At 43.9% G+C, this 19,067-nt stretch overlaps 1 protein-coding gene across 2 annotated transcripts; it reads right to left on the bottom strand.

Annotated features, from left to right (window-relative positions):
• Positions 1-467: 467 nt before the first annotated feature.
• On the bottom strand, positions 468-4,158 carry EEF1A1 (eukaryotic translation elongation factor 1 alpha 1). Of its 2 annotated transcripts, none has more exons than XM_005654402.4 (8): positions 4,022-4,158; positions 2,676-2,854; positions 2,301-2,480; positions 1,883-2,179; positions 1,649-1,799; positions 1,304-1,560; positions 981-1,215; positions 468-880 (listed from the first exon to the last, which is right to left on the bottom strand). In XM_005654402.4, the coding sequence occupies exons 2-8, from the start codon at positions 2,817-2,819 to the stop codon at positions 756-758; spliced, it is 1,389 nt and encodes a 462-aa protein (XP_005654459.1). In that variant the 5' UTR covers positions 2,820-2,854; positions 4,022-4,158; the 3' UTR covers positions 468-755. The 2 variants fall into 2 exon arrangements, with proteins under 2 accessions (XP_005654459.1, NP_001090887.1); NM_001097418.2 differs by lacking the exon at positions 4,022-4,158 and adding an exon at positions 3,538-3,570.
• Between the last annotated feature and the right edge of the window lie 14,909 nt (positions 4,159-19,067).

The following is a 19,067-nucleotide window of genomic DNA, read 5'->3' as shown; positions in this document are numbered from 1 at the left end:
ACCTCTATTCAGAATTTCTACTTAAGTAACAGGAAGTGCACTTCCAGCATTTTACTTTTTCTAGACTCTTTGATGCCCCAAGCAGGGTAAGAGCTCAATACTATTGAAACCCCACATTACTCCAGTACTGTCAATGTGATTCTACATTCCCCATGACTGGGAAACAACTTTTGACTTACTCAATTTATGAACCTATATAGTCTTATGCAACATAACCTTTCACAATTTGAGGTTCTTACAACCTAGCTTACATAAAGTCATTGTTTGCTTATCTATCCTAACCTATTAAGTGTTGTGCCAACACTTGGCTCTGTAATTAAGCAGATTTGAGTTCTCTGTAGACAGTCTTGAGAAACATGAAGCTCATACCCAGAAAAAAACATCCACAAATCTTAACACTAGAAATAGGTTATGACCAGCCTTTACCTTCATAGGAAGTTACTCTGTTGACCAAAAGAACACACAGGTTTCTCATTAAACTTTTTTTAATGGGTCTCAAAATTCTGTGACAGATTTTTGGTCAAGTTGTTTCCATTAAAAAGTACTGATTTTAAAAACTAATAACTTAAAAACTGCCACACACAAAACAAATGGTCCACAAAACATTCTCCTTTCCTTCTGAAGGTTTTACGATGCATTGTTATCATTAACCAGTCTTTTACTATTAAACTTAAATGGCCAATTGAGACAAACAGTTCTGAGACCGTTCTTCCACCACTGATTAAGACTGGGGTGGCAGGTATTGGGGATAATATTCATTTAGCCTTCTGAGCTTTCTGAGCAGACTTGGTGACCTTGCCAGCTCCAGCTGCCTTCTTGTCCACAGCTTTGATGACACCCACAGCAACTGTCTGTCTCATGTCACGAACAGCAAATCGGCCTATTAAAACAAAAATTAAATCACCATGAGAAACACTTTCTCTACATAACTGCTTTTCCATTTTTACTGAAGCTTAATTACACTAAAAAGGCACTCTTACCCAGAGGAGGATAGTCAGAGAAGCTCTCAACACACATGGGCTTGCCAGGAACCATATCGACAATGGCAGCATCACCAGATTTCAAGAACTTGGGGCCATCTTCCAGCTTTTTCCCAGAACGACGATCAATCTTCTCCTTCAGTTCAGCAAACTTGCAGGCAATGTGAGCTGTGTGGCAATCCAGCACAGGTGCGTAACCAGCACTGATCTGGCCAGGATGGTTCAGGATAATCACCTTAGGGAGAAAATTTGCATTTAGCACATTTTAGACATTTAGACAGTTAAGGTTCTGGCAGTTTAAAAACCTGTCACTGAAGTGTTACCTGAGCTGTAAAGCCAGCTGCTTCCATAGGTGGGTCATTTTTGCTGTCACCAGCCACATTGCCACGACGAACGTCTTTGACAGACACGTTTTTGACATTAAAGCCCACGTTGTCCCCAGGAAGGGCTTCACTCAAAGCTTCATGGTGCATTTCAACAGACTTGACTTCAGTTGTAACATTGACTGGAGCAAAGGTGACCACCATGCCAGGTTTGAGAACACCGGTCTCCACTCGGCCCACAGGGACTGTACCAATACCTGAAGTATTCACAGCACAGCATAATTATCTCGTATGAAGACAAACATCACTGCAACCCATACCAGCTGAGTGTAACGTTCAACTTACCACCAATTTTGTAGACGTCCTGGAGGGGCAGGCGCAAGGGCTTGTCAGTTGGACGAGTTGGTGGTAGAATGCAATCCAGAGCTTCAAGCAGTGTGGTTCCACTGGCATTGCCATCTTTACGGGTGACTTTCCATCCCTTGAACCAAGGCATCTAAAACACAAGATCATCAATTAGTGTTTTCAAACTTATCCCTTCCCAGACTTAAGTTTTGAGAACTCATCAAAACCACTTACATTAGCACTTGGCTCCAGCATGTTGTCACCATTCCAGCCAGAAATTGGCACAAATGCTACTGTATCAGGGTTGTAGCCAATTTTCTTAATGTAGGTGCTGACTTCCTTTACAATCTCTTCATATCTCTTCTGGCTGTAGGGTGGCTCAGTGGAATCCATTTTGTTAACGCCAACAATGAGCTGTTTCACACCCAGGGTGTAGGCCAGAAGAGCATGCTCACGGGTCTGCCCGTTCTTGGAAATACCTGCTTCGAATTCACCAACACCAGCAGCAACAATCAGGACAGCACAGTCAGCCTTTAAAAAAGAAAAAAAGGCCACACCCTGTGAAAACCTCTCCAAAAAGGACAGATCCATGGTTTCGCCAATTTATAGATAACTCAAAATGTTACTCTCAGGAGTTCTTAATCCTACAAACCTGGGAAGTGCCTGTAATCATGTTCTTAATAAAGTCTCTGTGTCCTGGAGCATCAATGATGGTCACGTAGTACTTGCTGGTCTCGAATTTCCACAGGGAGATGTCAATGGTAATACCACGCTCACGTTCAGCCTTTAGTTTGTCCAAGACCCAGGCATACTTGAAGGAGCCCTTTCCCATCTGCAGGGATTAAGAAGGGTTACTCGGTAACTAAACTCCTTAGTCCCACTTGGAAGCAATGCTAGGTTTCACTTCCATCTCCTAAACTTGGCTGGAGTTAAGCCACTTAGCAAACTTTGCAATGTACTAGTTCAAGTCAGATATACACTAGTTTTAGAGAACTACCACTTAATTTGCTGACGTTACTTTACCGACCTCCGCAGCCTCTTTTTCGAACTTTTCGATGGTTCTTTTGTCGATCCCACCGCATTTGTAGATCAGATGGCCAGTAGTGGTGGACTTGCCCGAATCGACGTGTCCGATGACGACGATGTTGATGTGAGTCTTCTCCTTTCCCATTTTTGCTTAGCTTTTAGCGATGGCTTTCACGACACCTAAGACGACAAAAACCTTCTTTAAACTACTGTCCCGACGACCGGAGACTCAGGCACAACCCCAACAGCCAAGGGCAAACTCCAGGGAGCATTAGCACCGGCGCCCTGCGGGCCCTGCCCGGCCTACACCCAGCGAACGGGGCCGCCCCGGCGCCCAGCCCCTCCCCCACCCGGGCCGCGAGTCCCGGGAAGCGGCGCGGGCAGCACCGCCCGGCCCTTTGTGCGCCGCCCGCCGTCCGCGTCCTCCATCTTGAGACCGGGAGCGGCCATCTTTCCGCGCTCGCAGCCCGCCCGGGCGGGGCGCTGGGTCTCCGACCGCCCGCCCCGCCCCGCCGCGGCCGTCTGCCCCGGGACCGCCGGGCACGGAGGCCACCTTGGGCGGCCTCGGCTGGGCCGCCCTGGCAGTAACACGCGGCTGCCGGCCGAACTCGAGCGCGAAGACAGACGGGGCGGGCGCGAAGGCGCGGATCGCACGCGGCGGCCACGGCGCCCCAGCAGGCCGCCACCGGGCACGCGGTAGGGAACCGCGAGAGCGGAGGGCCTCGAGTTCTCCACCTCCCCCCGCCCGCAGCTCGGAATCAGGACCAGGGCGCAGAGCCCTCTACGCGCGGGGGGCCGGGAGGCACGCTAAGGCCGTGGCCACCGGCGGAGGCCATGCGGACGGAGGCCACACCCGTACTCACCTGTGTCCTGGCGGCAAACCCGTTGCGAAAAAGAACGTTCGCGGGGACCACGGCGCTTATATATGGTCCTCCCCCACCCTCGGGGAAAAGGGCGGAGCCAGCACACGACACCACTTTCCCAGTTTACCCCGCGCCACCTCCACCCGGCACCGGTTCCACCGCCGTCCCCTCCCCCCATCTTCGGGGACCGTGGGCGATGTGCGTTCAGCCCACTGACGAGCACACGGCGCCCGGCGCATGCTCCTCTCAACCAGGAGGATGACGACTGCTGGTGGGTGGGAGGCGGGGTCGAGCGCTCACTCGGTTCTAGGTTTAGTGGGAGTTTATCGACGGTCCCTGGGATTTCCCTGGCTGAGGAGAGTCCTCCTTTTGTATGAATTACTCTCCGCACAGCTGGGGGGTGGGGCGGCGGGGAGGCGTCCAGAATCTTCCCTGAACCGGTCGTAGCTTAACTGCAAAGTTGGACCGAGATGGGAGCCCTTACCCGGCAGTACCCCACCGGTCCTCAGTCTTGCGGTCTCGCAGGTTAAGGACTAACCCCTGGAGCCGCTTCCTCTGCCGGGGCTTCTCCACCGCCCTTGCCGTCCGCGCCCCTTCCGGCTGGAGAGGGAGGCGTAAAAGGCCGGGGAACCGCGGCGGCAGGGGCCTCGGGGCGGTCTTCAGGGCCGAGAATCCGCGAGTGGCTCAGTTTGCTGACCAACAGCCTGGCGAACAGGCTCCTGCGCTGACCTCTTGGCTTTTTCCATTCAGTTCTTTTATCTAAGTTCGTTCTACACACCACGTGGTACTCCAGACGTCCAGTTTTTGAGTTTAGAATAGACTTAAGTACTACAGTTTTCTTTACTTCTAATCCTAATTTTATTACGTTTAAGACCCTGAGTGTGTGTCTACCCTCCTATTAACATTTTTTTTCCAGTGTATACTCTTGGTTGCAAGCATGAAAAACCTAAAAAGAATTTTTTGAGTTCAGTGCTTATACACGATCTCAAGTAGAGACTAAGATCTACAGCGCCAGGAAGCTTATCCACCCAATTTACTACTCCAACGTTTGCTGTGAAATCACTGTTTCTCAAAAATGGCCTATCCCATTTGAATAAACGGCTTCATCTTTTGTCGTCCTATCCATTGTGACTGCATTTTAGGCATAAATCCAGGGCAAGACAAGATGAGGCCTTTTTGGTTGGCAATCAGGCAGATATTCAAAAATATTCCTGAAGAAAGAGGAACCTTTATTTTAAATGAGCTAATTACTAGATCGTCTCTTCCACGTGTAGAGCACTACTGCAACTTTTTGAGCCAATCTATCAACAAATATTTGAGAACCTACTATGTGGCCAGAGCTAAGAGTGGCTCCGAAGCATATGCAAAAGAAATACTTCCTTTGGGGGAAGAAACCCACAATCTAATTGGAAAAGGGAAACTAATATATAGAGCAATGGGAAGTAGTTAAAAGCAAATTTGTATGGTGCTTCCTTACTTTCTATTCCATTGTAGAATCTAGTTTTTCCAGTCCTTTTAGTTTCTTTTCACCATCCAATAGCTTATTTTCTTTTTAAAAGGTTTTCTGAAATAGTTTTCCTGTATCTTTTACCATTCTTTGTAGATGTAAATTTCTTTTTTTTTCTTTTTTTTTTTTTTTTGTCTTTTTGCCATTTCTTGGGCCGCTCCCGCGGCATATGGGAGGTTCCCAGGCTAGGCGTCTAATCGGAGCTGTAGCCGCCGGCCTACGCCAGAGCCACAGCAACGCGGGATCCGAGCGGCACCTGCGACCTACACCACAGCTCATGGCAACAGCGGATCCTTAACCCACTGACCAAGGGTAGGGATCGAACCCGCAACCTCATGGTTCCTAGTCAGATTCGTTGACCACTGCGCCACGACGGGAACTCCCAAGATGTAAATTTCTAAAAAAAAAAAAAAATTCAGGTTTAAGAGTTTGTATTCAGGTTTAAGAGTTCCTGCTGTGGCAAAGTGGGTTAAGGACCTTCCTGTTGCCACAGCTGTGGTGTAGGTTGCAGCTGCAGGGATGGGATTTGATCCCTGGTCTTTTTTTTGGCCAGCAAGTGAGGCCAAAAAAAAAAAAAAAAAAAAAAAAGTTCGTATCCTTGTTTGAACTTTGAGATCGTTTTCATGAAAGAAACTAAGCCATGTAAAGTTTCTCTAGGAACATATATAACTAATCTTTTTCTAGCAATGAAAGCCTTTTCAATAATGCCTATATTTCTAGCTTTTTTTTCACAAATTCTTTTTTTCACAATTCATTTTCCTAGTGAACTTACCCAATCATATATATGTGGGATGAAATTATCTTGATATGCTAGTCCATGTTTGTAATAAGATAAAGATGTGAGAATAGAGTTCCCATCATGGCTCAGCGGAAACGAGTCTGAGCAAGCAGGTCCAATCCCCGGCCTCGCTCAGTGGGTTATGGATATGGCATTGCCATGAGCTGTGGTGTAGGTTGCAGGTGGGGCTCAGATCTGGCGTTGCTGTGGCTGTGTGGCTGTGTGGCTGTGGTGCAGGCCAGCAGCTGCAGCTCTGATTGGACCCCTAGCCTGGGAACCTCCACATGCCATGGGTGTGGCCCTAAAAAGACCAAAAAAAAAAAAAAAAAAAAAAAAAAAAATAGTGAAAACTAATCACTAGCAATAGAATAATTCAAATACCTTTGTTTGTATTTATTGCCTTGGAAACATTAATGGCTAGTCTCTTTGGAATTAGATTCCCACAATTAGCCATATTTTGTTTACCACAGTTATATTAACTGCATAGTGCTATTTCAGATTAAGATCAGAGTGCCACACTAGATTTAAAATTTTCCGTTTGGTTACCATGCTTTCTTTCCATATACCTCCAATAGTTTAGGTTTGTACATTGTTGGACATAATACCCTAGGACTGGGAAAATTTTGAAAACGGTAAAAAAATAGTTATTTAGTGACAGAAGGGAAGGAAGCAAAGACTAAATACAAAAGTTGAATATTTCAAAGTTTTACATAGAATCCAGAGTTGTAGTTAACATCTAATCTAAGAAAAGTCACGATGAAAATGGACTTTGGTAAGAAAGAAAAGCATCGAGTATAATTTTAGTTTAGAAAAAGTGAGAAAAATGATTTCTGTAAAATACGCCCAGTTCATTAAAAGTTGTTCCCAAGGCCCTGCGCCTTCAGATAAGAGCATGTACACTTCATAAATACTTTATAGAGAATCCTTTTCCAATAGCACCTATGGAACAGCAAAATTCTGCATTAGTTCTTGATTTATGTACATAACCTGCTGGGCACCAAGGACTGGGGTGGTCTTGCTCACGCTCCGAAAATGGCTGAGATTTGGGGGGACTGGAGGGAACTCGAGCCATACTGTGAGTTTGGTTAGACGCTGTCCGAAAGCCTTTTCTCCACGCAGGGTTCACATTTATGCTCTCAGGGAGGCGGGAACGCGCGTCCCGGGGAAGCCCGCGCGGCTGGGGGCGCACCCTAGCAGCTAGGCAGGACGACCAAGGCGGCGGGGTCAGGGCGGGGCCCCACAGGCTGTCCCGCGCCCGCGCCTCCAGCCGCCCGCGCGCTCCGGCATCCGCGGGTCTGCGGCGCCTTCGGGGACGTGCGGGCTGCGCTCCCTGGGACCGGGGTTGCCAGTCCCCTCCCGCCCCCTCCTGGAGGTCACTCGCTTCGGTCCTCTGACTGCGGAAGGAAACGCCTGGGAGGAGGCCGAGAACCCCACGTGGCTTGGGGTGCCGGACGGTTTCCGTCACCGTGGCGTGGCCTCTGAAAGACGAAGCAAATCTTGTTCTTTAAAAAAAAAGGATACCTTTCCCCCAGACTCTCTGTTTTGAGTATAATTCTAGCGCATTTTTTCCCCACGATGTTACAGCAGTTACAGTATGCCTTTTTCTAACTTTAGATGTTAAACCGGTAACAGTAACTTTGTTGAGGCTTGTTAATGTGTTTTGGGGTCGCACTCTAAGGTTGTGTTTTGCTTAAGATTTTCTTTAAAGTTGCTTATACCATTTAGAGTAGCAAGCTGTTAAAATACATTGTTTTCCCTAAAAGGAGGGAAAAAGGATCTTGGCAGTAACTAAATAAATGTACTTAGTAAAAGGGAAACCAGTTATAGTTCTTTGATATTTCTGTAGTAATTGTGTTCACCAAGCATCTTTTCAGTATTGGCTAATCACTCTGCTTTGGACCTAATTTAGAGCAGCTTTAAGTAATTACATTTTGCTGTGGCTTGCTGCATTTTCATCTTGCCTCTGCCAATTGAACATGATTTATAAAAGGGTATTTAGAATGTGATTGAGCCAGGGAATTATTTGGATTGAAAATCCACCTAAAATGGTACTTCAGGGTGCCAGGCACTGTTCTAGTATTTGCAATATTTAACATAATCTCAGCACCCACATTTTACAGATGGAGGTCCTGTAGGCAATTGATAATTTATGCAAAATAAGCAAATGCAGACATAAATTCTTTCTTTTAAGTTTCACTTTTTTTGCAGAAAAGTATTTCACTTTGCTTTTTTTCACTTAATACTTATTGGAAGTCTTTTCTGCAAGTATGTTGGGGCTCAGTGGAGCAGCACTGAAACCCACATAATCTGACCGGAAAGCTAGTCCAAGCTTTTACTAGCAGATCTAGGTAGCCTAGTCTAAAAAAAAAAAAAAGAGGTGGTATTGGAGTCAGAGGAGGAGGATCTGCTGTTCACCAAACTGTGATAGCCAGCATTCTTGGCCTTTCAGTGTATCTGTTAACATGGTTCTGTTCAATATTCCTACTTAACACCTCCCACAATTCTAATGTGCAATGAGACATGAGAAGACATTCAGGGCATTCACTTATCTAGTTAAGACTGTTTCTACAGGTTTTTTGAGGAACACCTGTCCTCAATTGGTATGCCTTGTGAAAGCTAACTTAGTGGAGAACATAAACTCATTGGTATCTTTTCTTTTCTTTTCTTTTCTTTCTTTTTTTTTTTTTTTTTTTTTTGGTCTTTTTAGGGCCGCACCTACAGCATATGGAGATTCCCAGGCTAGGAGTCAAATCAGAGCTGCAGCTGCTGGCCTACACCACAGCCACAGCAACGCAGGATCTGAGCCTTGTCTGTGACCTACACCACAGCTGAGGCAATGCTGGATTCTTTACTGAGCGAGGCCAGGGATTGAATCTGAGTCCTTATGGATACTAGTCAGATTTGTTAACTGCTGAGCCACAATGTGAACTCCATTGGTATTTTTTTATTTGTAAAAAATTTGAAACAGGTAATACTTGTACATAGCAAAAAATCAAACAGAAGTTATACAATGAAATGTTACTCTCTTGCTCTTTTTTTCCCCCCCCTTTGGTCTTTTTTTTAAGGCCACACCCATGGCATATGGACGTTCTCAGGCTAGGGGTCAAATCAGAGCTGTAGCTGCTGGCCTACACCACAGTCACAGCAATGTGGGATCCAAGCCAAATCTGCAACTTACACCACAGCTCATAGCAACGCCAGATTCCTAGCCCACTGAGCCAGGCCAGGGATCGAACCTGCATCCTCATGGATACTAGTCAGGTTCATTTCCACTGAGCCACGACGGGAACTCCAGTATTTCTGTGTCTTTATAGGTAACATGGAAAGAACACTGGAGTCTGTTTCCAGCAATATTATTTATTTATTTTTTTTTATTTTGTCTTTTTCTCCTTTTTAGGGCTGCAGCTGTGGCATGTGGAGGTCCCAGGCTAGGGGTCTAATCAGACCTGTAGCTGCCAGCCTATTCCTGGGCCACAGCAACACCAGATCCAAGCCTCATCTTCGAACTTCACCACAGCTAACGGCAACACCGGATCCTTAACCCACTGAGCAAGGCCAAGGATAAAACCCGAAACCTCATGGTTCCTAGTCGGATTCATTTATGCTGCACCATGACGGGAACTCCCCAGCAATTTTATTTATTAGCTGTGCTCCTCTACATATAGGAACAGAGAGAAAGGTCTATCAGGGTGTTTGCTGAGCCACCCAAAGAACCTGCAGGCTTCAGAGACAAATGCACCTGGGTCCAAGTCTCACGTCCATCACTTACTGAATGTGTGGCCCTGGGCGAGTTCGGGGCCTCCTTGAGCTTCTGATCTCTCTGGAGTTCCTGTCATGGCTCAGTGGTAATGAACCTGAGTAGAATCCATGAGGATGCGGGTTCAATCCCTGGCCTCATTCAGTGGGTTCAGAATCTGGCATTGCCATGGGCTTTGGTGTAGGTCGGAGACATGGCTTGGATCACTCCTTTGCTGTGGTTCTATTGTAGGCCAGTGGCTACAGCTCCGGTTTGACCCCTAGCCTGGGAACCTCCATATGCCTCAGGTATGACCCTAAAAAGACAAAAACAAAAACAAAAAAAATAAAAATAAAAATAAAACTGGCAGACTGTTTTTTCTTTTTGTGTGTTTTTGTCTGGTATGTATATTGTATGGTGCTTTCAAAGTGTGGCAGCTATATAACCAGAAAACATCACTCAAATCCCTGTTGACTCCACCACAGTTGGTGATAGGTTGTTTGGCAAGTGCTTTAGCCTTTCTCAGCCTCAGTTTTCATATCTATAAAGTACAAATGATAATAAATAAATAATATCTACCCTGGAGAATTGCGGTGAAGATTGAATAAGACAGTCAATATAAAGTACTTAACCCAGTCCTGGCAACTGGTTAGGCCAACAAATCCTAATTGTTGCTTGTTTTCCTATTTTTTTTCTTGTTATTTTCTTGTTATTTGAGAGTCTTTATTAGCTGGAATCTTGTCATAAAATCAAGTTTCTTTACGAAGATGCCACAATGACCTTGCTTTGAGCTCTGTGTTTAATATCCCTGCATTTGAGGTTTGCTTATTTATTTCCCTACCAGCTCCATTTTCAGGATCTTAAAGATGTCATTTTTTTCTCCCTTTTTTGGCTGCACCCCTGGCATATGGAAGTTCCTAGGTCAGGGATCAAATCCAAGCCACAGCTGTGACAATGCTGGATCCTTAACCCACTGCACCATGGTGGGAACTCCAAAGATGCCATGGTTTAAATACTGTAACATTAGAAATGTTAAGGAAAACAGTTTTTATGTTTTTCATTTTTTGTCTTTTTATGGCAGCACCTGTGGCATATGGAGGTTCCCAGTCTAGGGGTTGAATCAGAGCTGTAGCTGCTGGCCTCTGCCACAGCCACAGCAACTCGGGATCGAGCCAAGTCTTCAAACTACACCACAGCTCACGGCAACATTGGATCTTTAACCCACTGAGCAAGGCCAGGGGTTGAACCTGTGTCCTCATGGATGCTATTCAGATTCGTTTTCGCTGGACCACGACAGGAACTCCAGGAAAACAGGGTTTTTTTTTTTGTTGTTTGTTTTTAACTAGGATTTTGAAAAATCAAAGGTAGCCATCCCCAATTCTAAAGATCTGCCACATCCTTGCACTTTCTAAGATTCAATGTCCTGGGAGATCTCTTGTGGTGCAGAAGGTTAAGAATCTAACATTGTCATTGTAGGCTCTTCACTGCCATGGTGAGGTTTCCATCCCTGGCAAGCCAAAACAAACAAACAATATTAAATGGCCTATATCTTTTGGGGGGGCTGCAGAACTGCCCAGTCCAGGGTTTGAAGCCTGCCACAGCAATGACAACACTGGATTTGCAACCCATTAGGCCACTAGGGAACTCCTAAATGTCCTGTATCTTTTTAAAAAAAAAAATATTTCAATATAGCATCTTTTGAATTGCTGCTATGTCATCTCTGTGTTTCCAGTACCATCTGCTTCCCATATATCTGTTGGAATGCAGTTCTTGCTGCAAAAAGAATTTCTCAGACTGTTTTAAAATTTTTAATTTTTTAATTTTTTGTCTTTTTAGGACCATACCCATGGCATATGAAGTTCCCAGGCTAAAGGTCGAATTGGAGCTATAGCTGCTGGCCTATACCACAGCCACAGCAACGCAAGATTGAGCCTAATCTGTGGTCTACACTGCAGCTCACTGCAACGCTGGATTCTTAACCCACTGAGTGAGACCAGGGGTTGAACCTGCATCCTCATGGATACTAGTTGGGTTCATTACCACTGAGCCACAATGGGAACTCCTAGACTCATTTTTTAAAAACACCCAAGTGTTTTACATGTAATGATTGTTAGGGAAACAGCATGTCACACAGTCATCAATGAAAAAGGAAAACCAGGTCTTAATACCTGGAGGACCACTATGGTAAGCTATTATATATTTTTTCTTCCTTTTTTGGCCATACTCATGACATGCAGAAGTTCCCAGGCCGGGGATTGAATCCACACCATGGCAGTGACAATGCTGGATCTGTGCCATCAGGGAACTCCAGATCATCTTTTTTTTAGAACACACTCACTCAAAATGAAAAACAAACAAACAAACAAAAAAACTCAAAGCCATCATGTGACTAAAAGCTGTTAACAACCCCTCTACGAATTTGTATATTTGCCACCTGTGAAGCCACGGCAGCATGACTACTAGTATCCTTTTTTTTACATGTTTTGTTTCCTGATGTGATTTCATTAATTCCAGTTAAGCTGCACTAGCCTTTGCTTTCAAGGTCTACAATAATGAACTCTCCAAGCTGGAAAAGAGTTTAGTTTCTATCTAGTGAATCCCACTAAGTTTACAGATAAGGATAGGTGTCAGAATGACTGAGTGATTTGCATTGTGCTCACAAGGATAAAGGTAACAGCTGCCCATAAAGATGGCCCCCATTTTTTGCCTTCTGTGGTAAAGTAGTAGGGATTTAACGAGCATACTCTAGGAGTCCCATCGTGGCTCAGTGGGTTAAGAACCTGAGTAGTATCTATGAGGATGTGGGTTCAGTCCCTGGCCCCACTCAGTGGGTTAAGGATCTAACATTGCTGTGAGCCGTGGTGTAGTTTGCAGACACGGCTCGGATCTTACATCCCTGTGGTTGTAGCGTAGGCCAGCAGCTGCAGCTCTGATTCAACCCCCAGCCTGAGAAATTCCATATACCTCAGGTGCGGCCCTAAAAATAAAAAACATATTCTAGAGCCCCACTACTTAGGTTCAAAGTCCAGCTCTGATATTTACTCAGCTATGTGACCTTTGACATGTCGACGCATTACTTAACCTCTTTAAGTCTGTGTCATCTGTAAAATGAAGATAATAATGTTACTAGTAGAGTTGTTATGAGAATTCCATGTTAGTATATATTTTAATGTCCCTAATGTTTTCTAAATGTTGATGATTATCTTTTTGTCTGTTTTGTTTATTTTTCTATCTGCAGCACCTAAAACAGTACCTGCACAATAACTATGTATTAAATGACTAAATGAATGGATGAAGGAGACTCTTCCCTAAGCCATCATTGACTAATTGACTAAAAAAATATTTTTTAAAAACATTTTTCTATAAGGATGGTTCTTACTGTCACATCAGCTTTAGTTGCAGAAAGTATGTCAAAGCTATAGGTAGAACTACTCAGCTTTTTTTCAGTCTACATGAATTAATATGTTATGGAAAATAATGGCCAGACACCTCCCAGATTTGGTGAAGGTCAGAGTCACTCCATTCAGTGAAACCCAAGTAAGACAGTAAAACCTTTCTTAGGTATATCATAGATAAACTGCTGAAAACCAAAGATTAAGATAAAAACTGAATGTGCTCAGAGGAGAGCAGGGAGAACACATAGGAGAGTGATGATTAAAATGACTGTGGACAAGGGGAAGTTGCGATGTAGCAGAAAGGAATCTGACTAAGATCCATGAGGATGCAGATTCGATACCTGGCCTCCCTCAGTGGGTTGGGGATCCAGCATTGCCATGAGCAGTGGTATAGGTTGGAGATGCAGCTCGGATCCTGTGTTGATGTGGCTGCGGTATAGGCCAGCAGCTGTAGCTCCAATTCGACCCCCAGCCTGGGAACCTTCATATGCTACAGATGTGGCCCTAAAAGGCAAAAATAAAATAAAATAAATAAATAAATAAATAAATGAAATGAAAGAAAATAAAGTGGCTGTGGACAAATCATGAGATATACAGAAGCCAAGAAATAGTTGAAATGTTGTTCATCTTAAAGTGCTGAGGGGAAAAAAAAATCAAACCTGTTACCCCAGAATTCTATATCCAGTGAAAGTATCCTTCATGAATGAAGGTGATAAAATCATAATAAGATATTATCGCACACCCACTAAAATGGTTAAAATTAAAAAGTCTGACCCTACCAAGTTTTTGATACTCTCACATAGCTGGCAAGCAATTGGGCCTCCTTAAAATTTCCCTACAGTATTCTATGGGAAAAGTTTAGCAGTTTCTTAAAAAGTTAAACATGCATCTACCCAGAGTTCCCGTTGTGGCTCAGCGGAAATGAATCTGACTAGTATCCATGAGGATGCAGGTTCGATCCCTGGCCTTGCTTAGTGGGTTAAGGATCCAGTGTAGCCGTGACCTGTAGTGTAGGTCGAAGGCACAGCTCAGTTCCCGTGTTGTTGTGGCTATGGCGTAGGCCAGCAACTACAGCTCGGATTCTACCCCTAGCCTGGGAACCTCCCTATGCTGTGGGTGTAGCCCTAAAAAGATTAAAAAAAAAGTTAAACGTACATCTACCATTTGACTACTTCTCTTACTCAAGAGACATGAAAGCATATGATCAGACAAAGACTTGAGGCCAAATGTTCACAGCAGCTTTGCTTGTAATCATCATAAACTGTAAGCAACCCAAAGGTCCATTAACCAGGTGACTGGATAAGCAGACAGTGGTGTACCCATACAACAGAAAACTATTCAGCAATAAGGAGCTAACTATTGATACCTGCGACAACTTGAATGACAGTCAAAATGATTGTGCTGGTTAAGGAAACTATACAAAAAAACCCAAAAAGAATACATATTGAATAATTCTTCATTGATATAAAATTCCAAAAAATGAAAATTAATCTGTGGTGATAGCACCTTAATGGTTCCTGAGGAATAAGGATGCAGGTCTGGGGAGGAGAGAAAGGAGGGGATTACAAAGAGGTGTGAGGGAGCTTTTGAAAGTGATGAATATGTTCATTATCTTTTTTCTTTTTTTTTTTTAGGGCTGCACTGATGGCATATGGAAGTTCTAAGGGTAGGGGTAGGGATTGAATCAGAGCTGGGTCTGTGACCTTACACCACAGCCACAAAATACCAGATCCTTAACCCACTGAGCTAGGCCAGGGCTTGAACCTATATCCTCATGGATGCTAGTCAGATTCATTTCCACTGAGCCACAACAGGAACTCTTATTTTATTTTTTAAACTCAATAAATTTTATTGTATTTATAGTTGTACAATGATCATTACAACCCAATTTTACAGCATTTCCATCCCAAACCCCTAGCCTATCCCTCCCCCCACTACCTGTCTCCTTTGGAAACCATAAGTTTTTCTTTTCTTTTTTTTTTTTTTTTTTTTTTTTTGTCTTTGTCTTTTGTTGTTGTTGCTATTTCTTGGGCCGCTCCTGCGGCTGGAAACCATAAGTTTTTCTAAAGTCTGTGAGTCAGTATCTGTTCTGCAAAGAAGTTCATTGTATCCTTTTTTTTAAGATTCCGCATATAAGTGATAGCCTATGACTTTGTGTCTCACTGTCTGATTAACTTCACTTAATGATAATTTCTAGGTCCATCCATGTTGTTACAAATGCCACTATTTCATTCCTTTTTATGGTTAAGTAATATTCCATTGTGTACCACATCTTTTTTTTTTTTTTTTTTTTTTTTTTGGTCTTTTTGCTATTTCTTTGGGCCGCTCCCACGGCATATGGAGGTTCCCAGGCTAGGGGTCGAATCGGAGCTGTAGCCACTGGCCTATGCCAGAGCCACAGCAACGCGGGATCCCAGCCGCGTCTGTGACCTACACTACAGCTCACGGCAACGCCAGATCGTTAACCCATTGAGCAAGGGCAGGGACCGAACCCGCAACCTCATGGTTCCTAGTAGGATTTGTTAACCCCTGCGCCAAAACGGGAACTCCTGTAACACATCTTCTTGATTCACTCCACTGTCGATGGGCTTTTAGGTTGCTTCCATGTCTTGGCTATTGTGTATAGTGATACAATGAACACTGGGATACAGGCATATTTTTGAGTCACAGTTTTCTCTGGATAGATGCCCAAGAGTGGGATTACTGGATCAAATGGTAATTCTATTTTTAGCATTTTGAGGAATATCCATACTGTTTTCCACAGTGGTTGCACCAATTTACATTCTCACCAACAGTGTAAGAGGGTTCCCTTTTCTCCACACCCTCTCTCACACTTATTGTTTGTAGATTTTTTGATGATGGCCACTCTGGCTGGTGTAAGATAGTACCTCATAGTAGTTTTGACTTGCATTCCTCTAATAATTAGTGATGTTGAACATCTTTTCTTGTGTTTTTTGGCCGTCTGTATGTCTTCTTTGGAGACTTGCCTGTTTAGATCTTCTGCCCATTTTTTGATGGGATTGTTTGGTTTTTTTGGTATTGAGCTGCAAAAGGTGTTTATAAATTTTGGAGATGAATCCCTTGTCAGTTGATTCACTTCCAAAGATTTTCTCCCATTCTGTGGGTTGTCTTTTTGTTTTGTTTAGGGTTTCCTTTGCTGTGTACATGTTCATTACCTTCTTGATTGTGGTGCTAGTTTCATGGGTGCATATAAATGAGAAAACTTATCAATTGTAACTTTATTTATTTATTTACTTACTTACTTACTTTTTTATGGCCGCCCCAGCAGCATATGGTAGTTTCTGGCCAGGAGTTGAATATAAGCCACACCTGTGCCCTATGCTGCAGCTGCAGCAATGCCAGATCCTTTAATCCGCTGCTCAGGGCCTGGGATAAAACACATACTTCAAATGTATGCAGTTTATCCGATGACAATCAAACCTCAATAAAATTAGGAAAAGTTCCCTTTGTGGCTCAGTGGGTTAAGAACCAGACTAGTATCACTGAGGACGTGGGTTTGATCCCTGGCCTCCCTCAGTGGGTTAAGGATCTGTGTTGCCAGAAGCTATAATATAGGTCACAGAGGTGGCTCAGAGCTGGTGTTGCTGTTGCTGTGGTGTAGGCTGGCAGCTGTAGCTCCAATTCGACCCCCAGCCTTGGAACTTCCATATGCCACAGGTGCAGCCCTAAAAAGGAGAAAAAAAAAATACAGTTGTAAACATATTTACAGTTCCCATTGTGAGTCAGTGGTAAGGAACTGGACTGGTATTCATGAGGCTACGGGGTCGATCTCTGGTCTGGGAACTTTTGCATGCCTCAGGCACAGCCAAAATATTAAAATTAGGAAAATAAAGAAAACATAAACAAAAAAAATGAAAGAAAAATAGATACATTTTTTTTTTTTGTCTTTTTTTGCTATTTCTTTGGGCCGCTCCCGCGGCATATGGAGGTTCCCAGGCTAGGGGTTCAATCGGAGCTGCAGCTACTGGCCTATGCCAGAGCCACAGCAACGCAGGATCCGAGCCGCATCTGCAACCTACACCACAGCTCACAGCAACACCGGATCATCAACCCACTGAGCAAGGGCAGGGACCGAACCCGCAACCTCATGGTTCCTAGTCGGATTCGTTAACCACTGCGCCACGACGGGAACTCCCTAGATACATTTTTAGATAAAACCAAGAGAATATGTTGCCAGCAGACTTGCATTGCAAGAAATGTTATAGAATATCCTCAAGCTGAAGAGAAACAATACAAAATTGTAGAAAATCTTCAAGGAAGAATAAACTGGAAATGATAAATATCTAGGTAAATATAAAAAGCTATCCTTTCTCCTAATTTCTTTAAAATTTATGACTATTTAAGCCCAAATTATAGCAATGTTTTACAGGGTTCATAACATGTGTGGAGTGAATGCGTATAATTATAGCTTAAAGGACAGGTGTGCAGGGTGAATGGGCCAATAGAGTTGCAAGGCTTGTACAAAAAGCTGATATTAATTCTAAGTAAATTGTGAAAAGTTAAAGATATGTATCATAACCCCTAAAGCAAACACTAAAAACATAATGCAAAAGGATACAGCTAAAAAGTTATTAGATATGTGGAATTCTAAAGAATGTCTAAACAACCCAAAAGAAGAAGAGGAACAAAAGCAGAAAACACAGGGAGTTCCCATAGCAGCTCAGCTGTAACAAATGCGACTAGTATCCATGAGGACGTGGGTTCAATCCCTGGCCTCGCTCAGTGCGTTAAGGATCCAGCATTGCCATGAGCTGTGGTGTAGGTCACTGATTCGTCTGGGGTCCTGCATGGCTCTGGCTGTGGTGTAGGCTGGCAGCTGCAGATCTGATTCGACTCCTAGCCTGGGAACCTGCATATGCCATGGGTGCAGCCCTAAATAAATAAATAATTAAAGCAGAAGGGACCAAAAAAAAAAAAAGTGAAATGGTAGACCTAAACCCAACTATTCCAGTAATAACAGTAAATGTGAACGGGCTAAGCATTCTAATTACAAAGCAGAATTTGTCAGAATGGATTTGGAAAAAACCCAACAAAACAAGACCCACTGAGCGAGGCCAGGGATAGAACCTGCATCCTCATGGATGCTAGTCGGGTTGTTAACTGCTGACCCATGACGGGAACTCCCCAAGCAAACACTGTAAATATAAAAATACTGCCACATTATTATTGTAAACAGGTTTCATTTATTTTGGCAATGAGTTTCACTGCAAATGAGTTTCAAACTTTGCCTGTCTCAGTCAAAAGTTCCATGGCATTTGGAAGTTCCCAGGCCAGGGTCCAACCCCAGCCACAGCAGCAACCCAGGTCACTGCAGTGACAACACCAGATCCTAGCCACAAGGGAGCTCCCATCAATCACTATACCTTCAAGACAGGAAATAATTATACTCTGCCCAAGATTTTAGCAGGTAAAAATAATTGATTATAATGGACTTGGCAAATACTGTTTTGTGGAATTATCATTTTCTTATAAATACTTAATATATACTCCAGTCATTCCATTGTCTCTCTCTCTCTCTCTTTTTTTTTTTTTGCTATTTTAGGACCACACCTGTGGCATATGGAGGTTCCCAGTCTAGGGGTCAAATCGGAGCTACAGCTCCTGGCCACAGCCACAGCCACAACAATGCGGGATCTGAGCTGCATCTGTGACCTACACCACAGCTCACGGCAACGCTGGATCCTTAACCCACTGAGGAAGGCCAGGAATTTAACCCACATCCTCATGGATCCTAGTCAGGTTCGTTAACCGCTGAGCCATGATGGGAGCGCCTCCATTGTCTCTTTCTGAACAGGCTCATCCATGTTTAAGCATTATCCCATTTACTAATATTGTCCTCCCTAATGATATGTTTTTACCAATCAGCATGCTTGAAATCATGGTTTTAGAGCCAAATATGCCAGAATTTTTCTTGCCCTTGGCATTTACTATGTATCCTTAGGCAAGTTTCTTATTTATTAAACTTCATTTATTTTTATTTTTATTATTTTGTCTTTTTGCCTTTTCTAGGGCCGCTCTCACGGCATATGGAGGTTCCCAGGCTAGGAGTCGAATCGGAGCTGTAGCCACCGGCCTACGACAGAGCCACAGCAA

Source organism: Sus scrofa, chromosome 1 (genome assembly GCF_054392235.1).
Source record: "Sus scrofa isolate SSC_HxYL_T2T_F1_AM1 chromosome 1, Sscrofa_HxYL_maternal_Yorkshire_Landrace_v2.0, whole genome shotgun sequence".
NCBI classification, from domain to species: Eukaryota; Metazoa; Chordata; class Mammalia; order Artiodactyla; family Suidae; genus Sus; species Sus scrofa.
The sequence above is the reverse complement of the archived record's forward strand: the minus strand, read 5'-3'. Positions and strand labels throughout refer to the sequence as shown.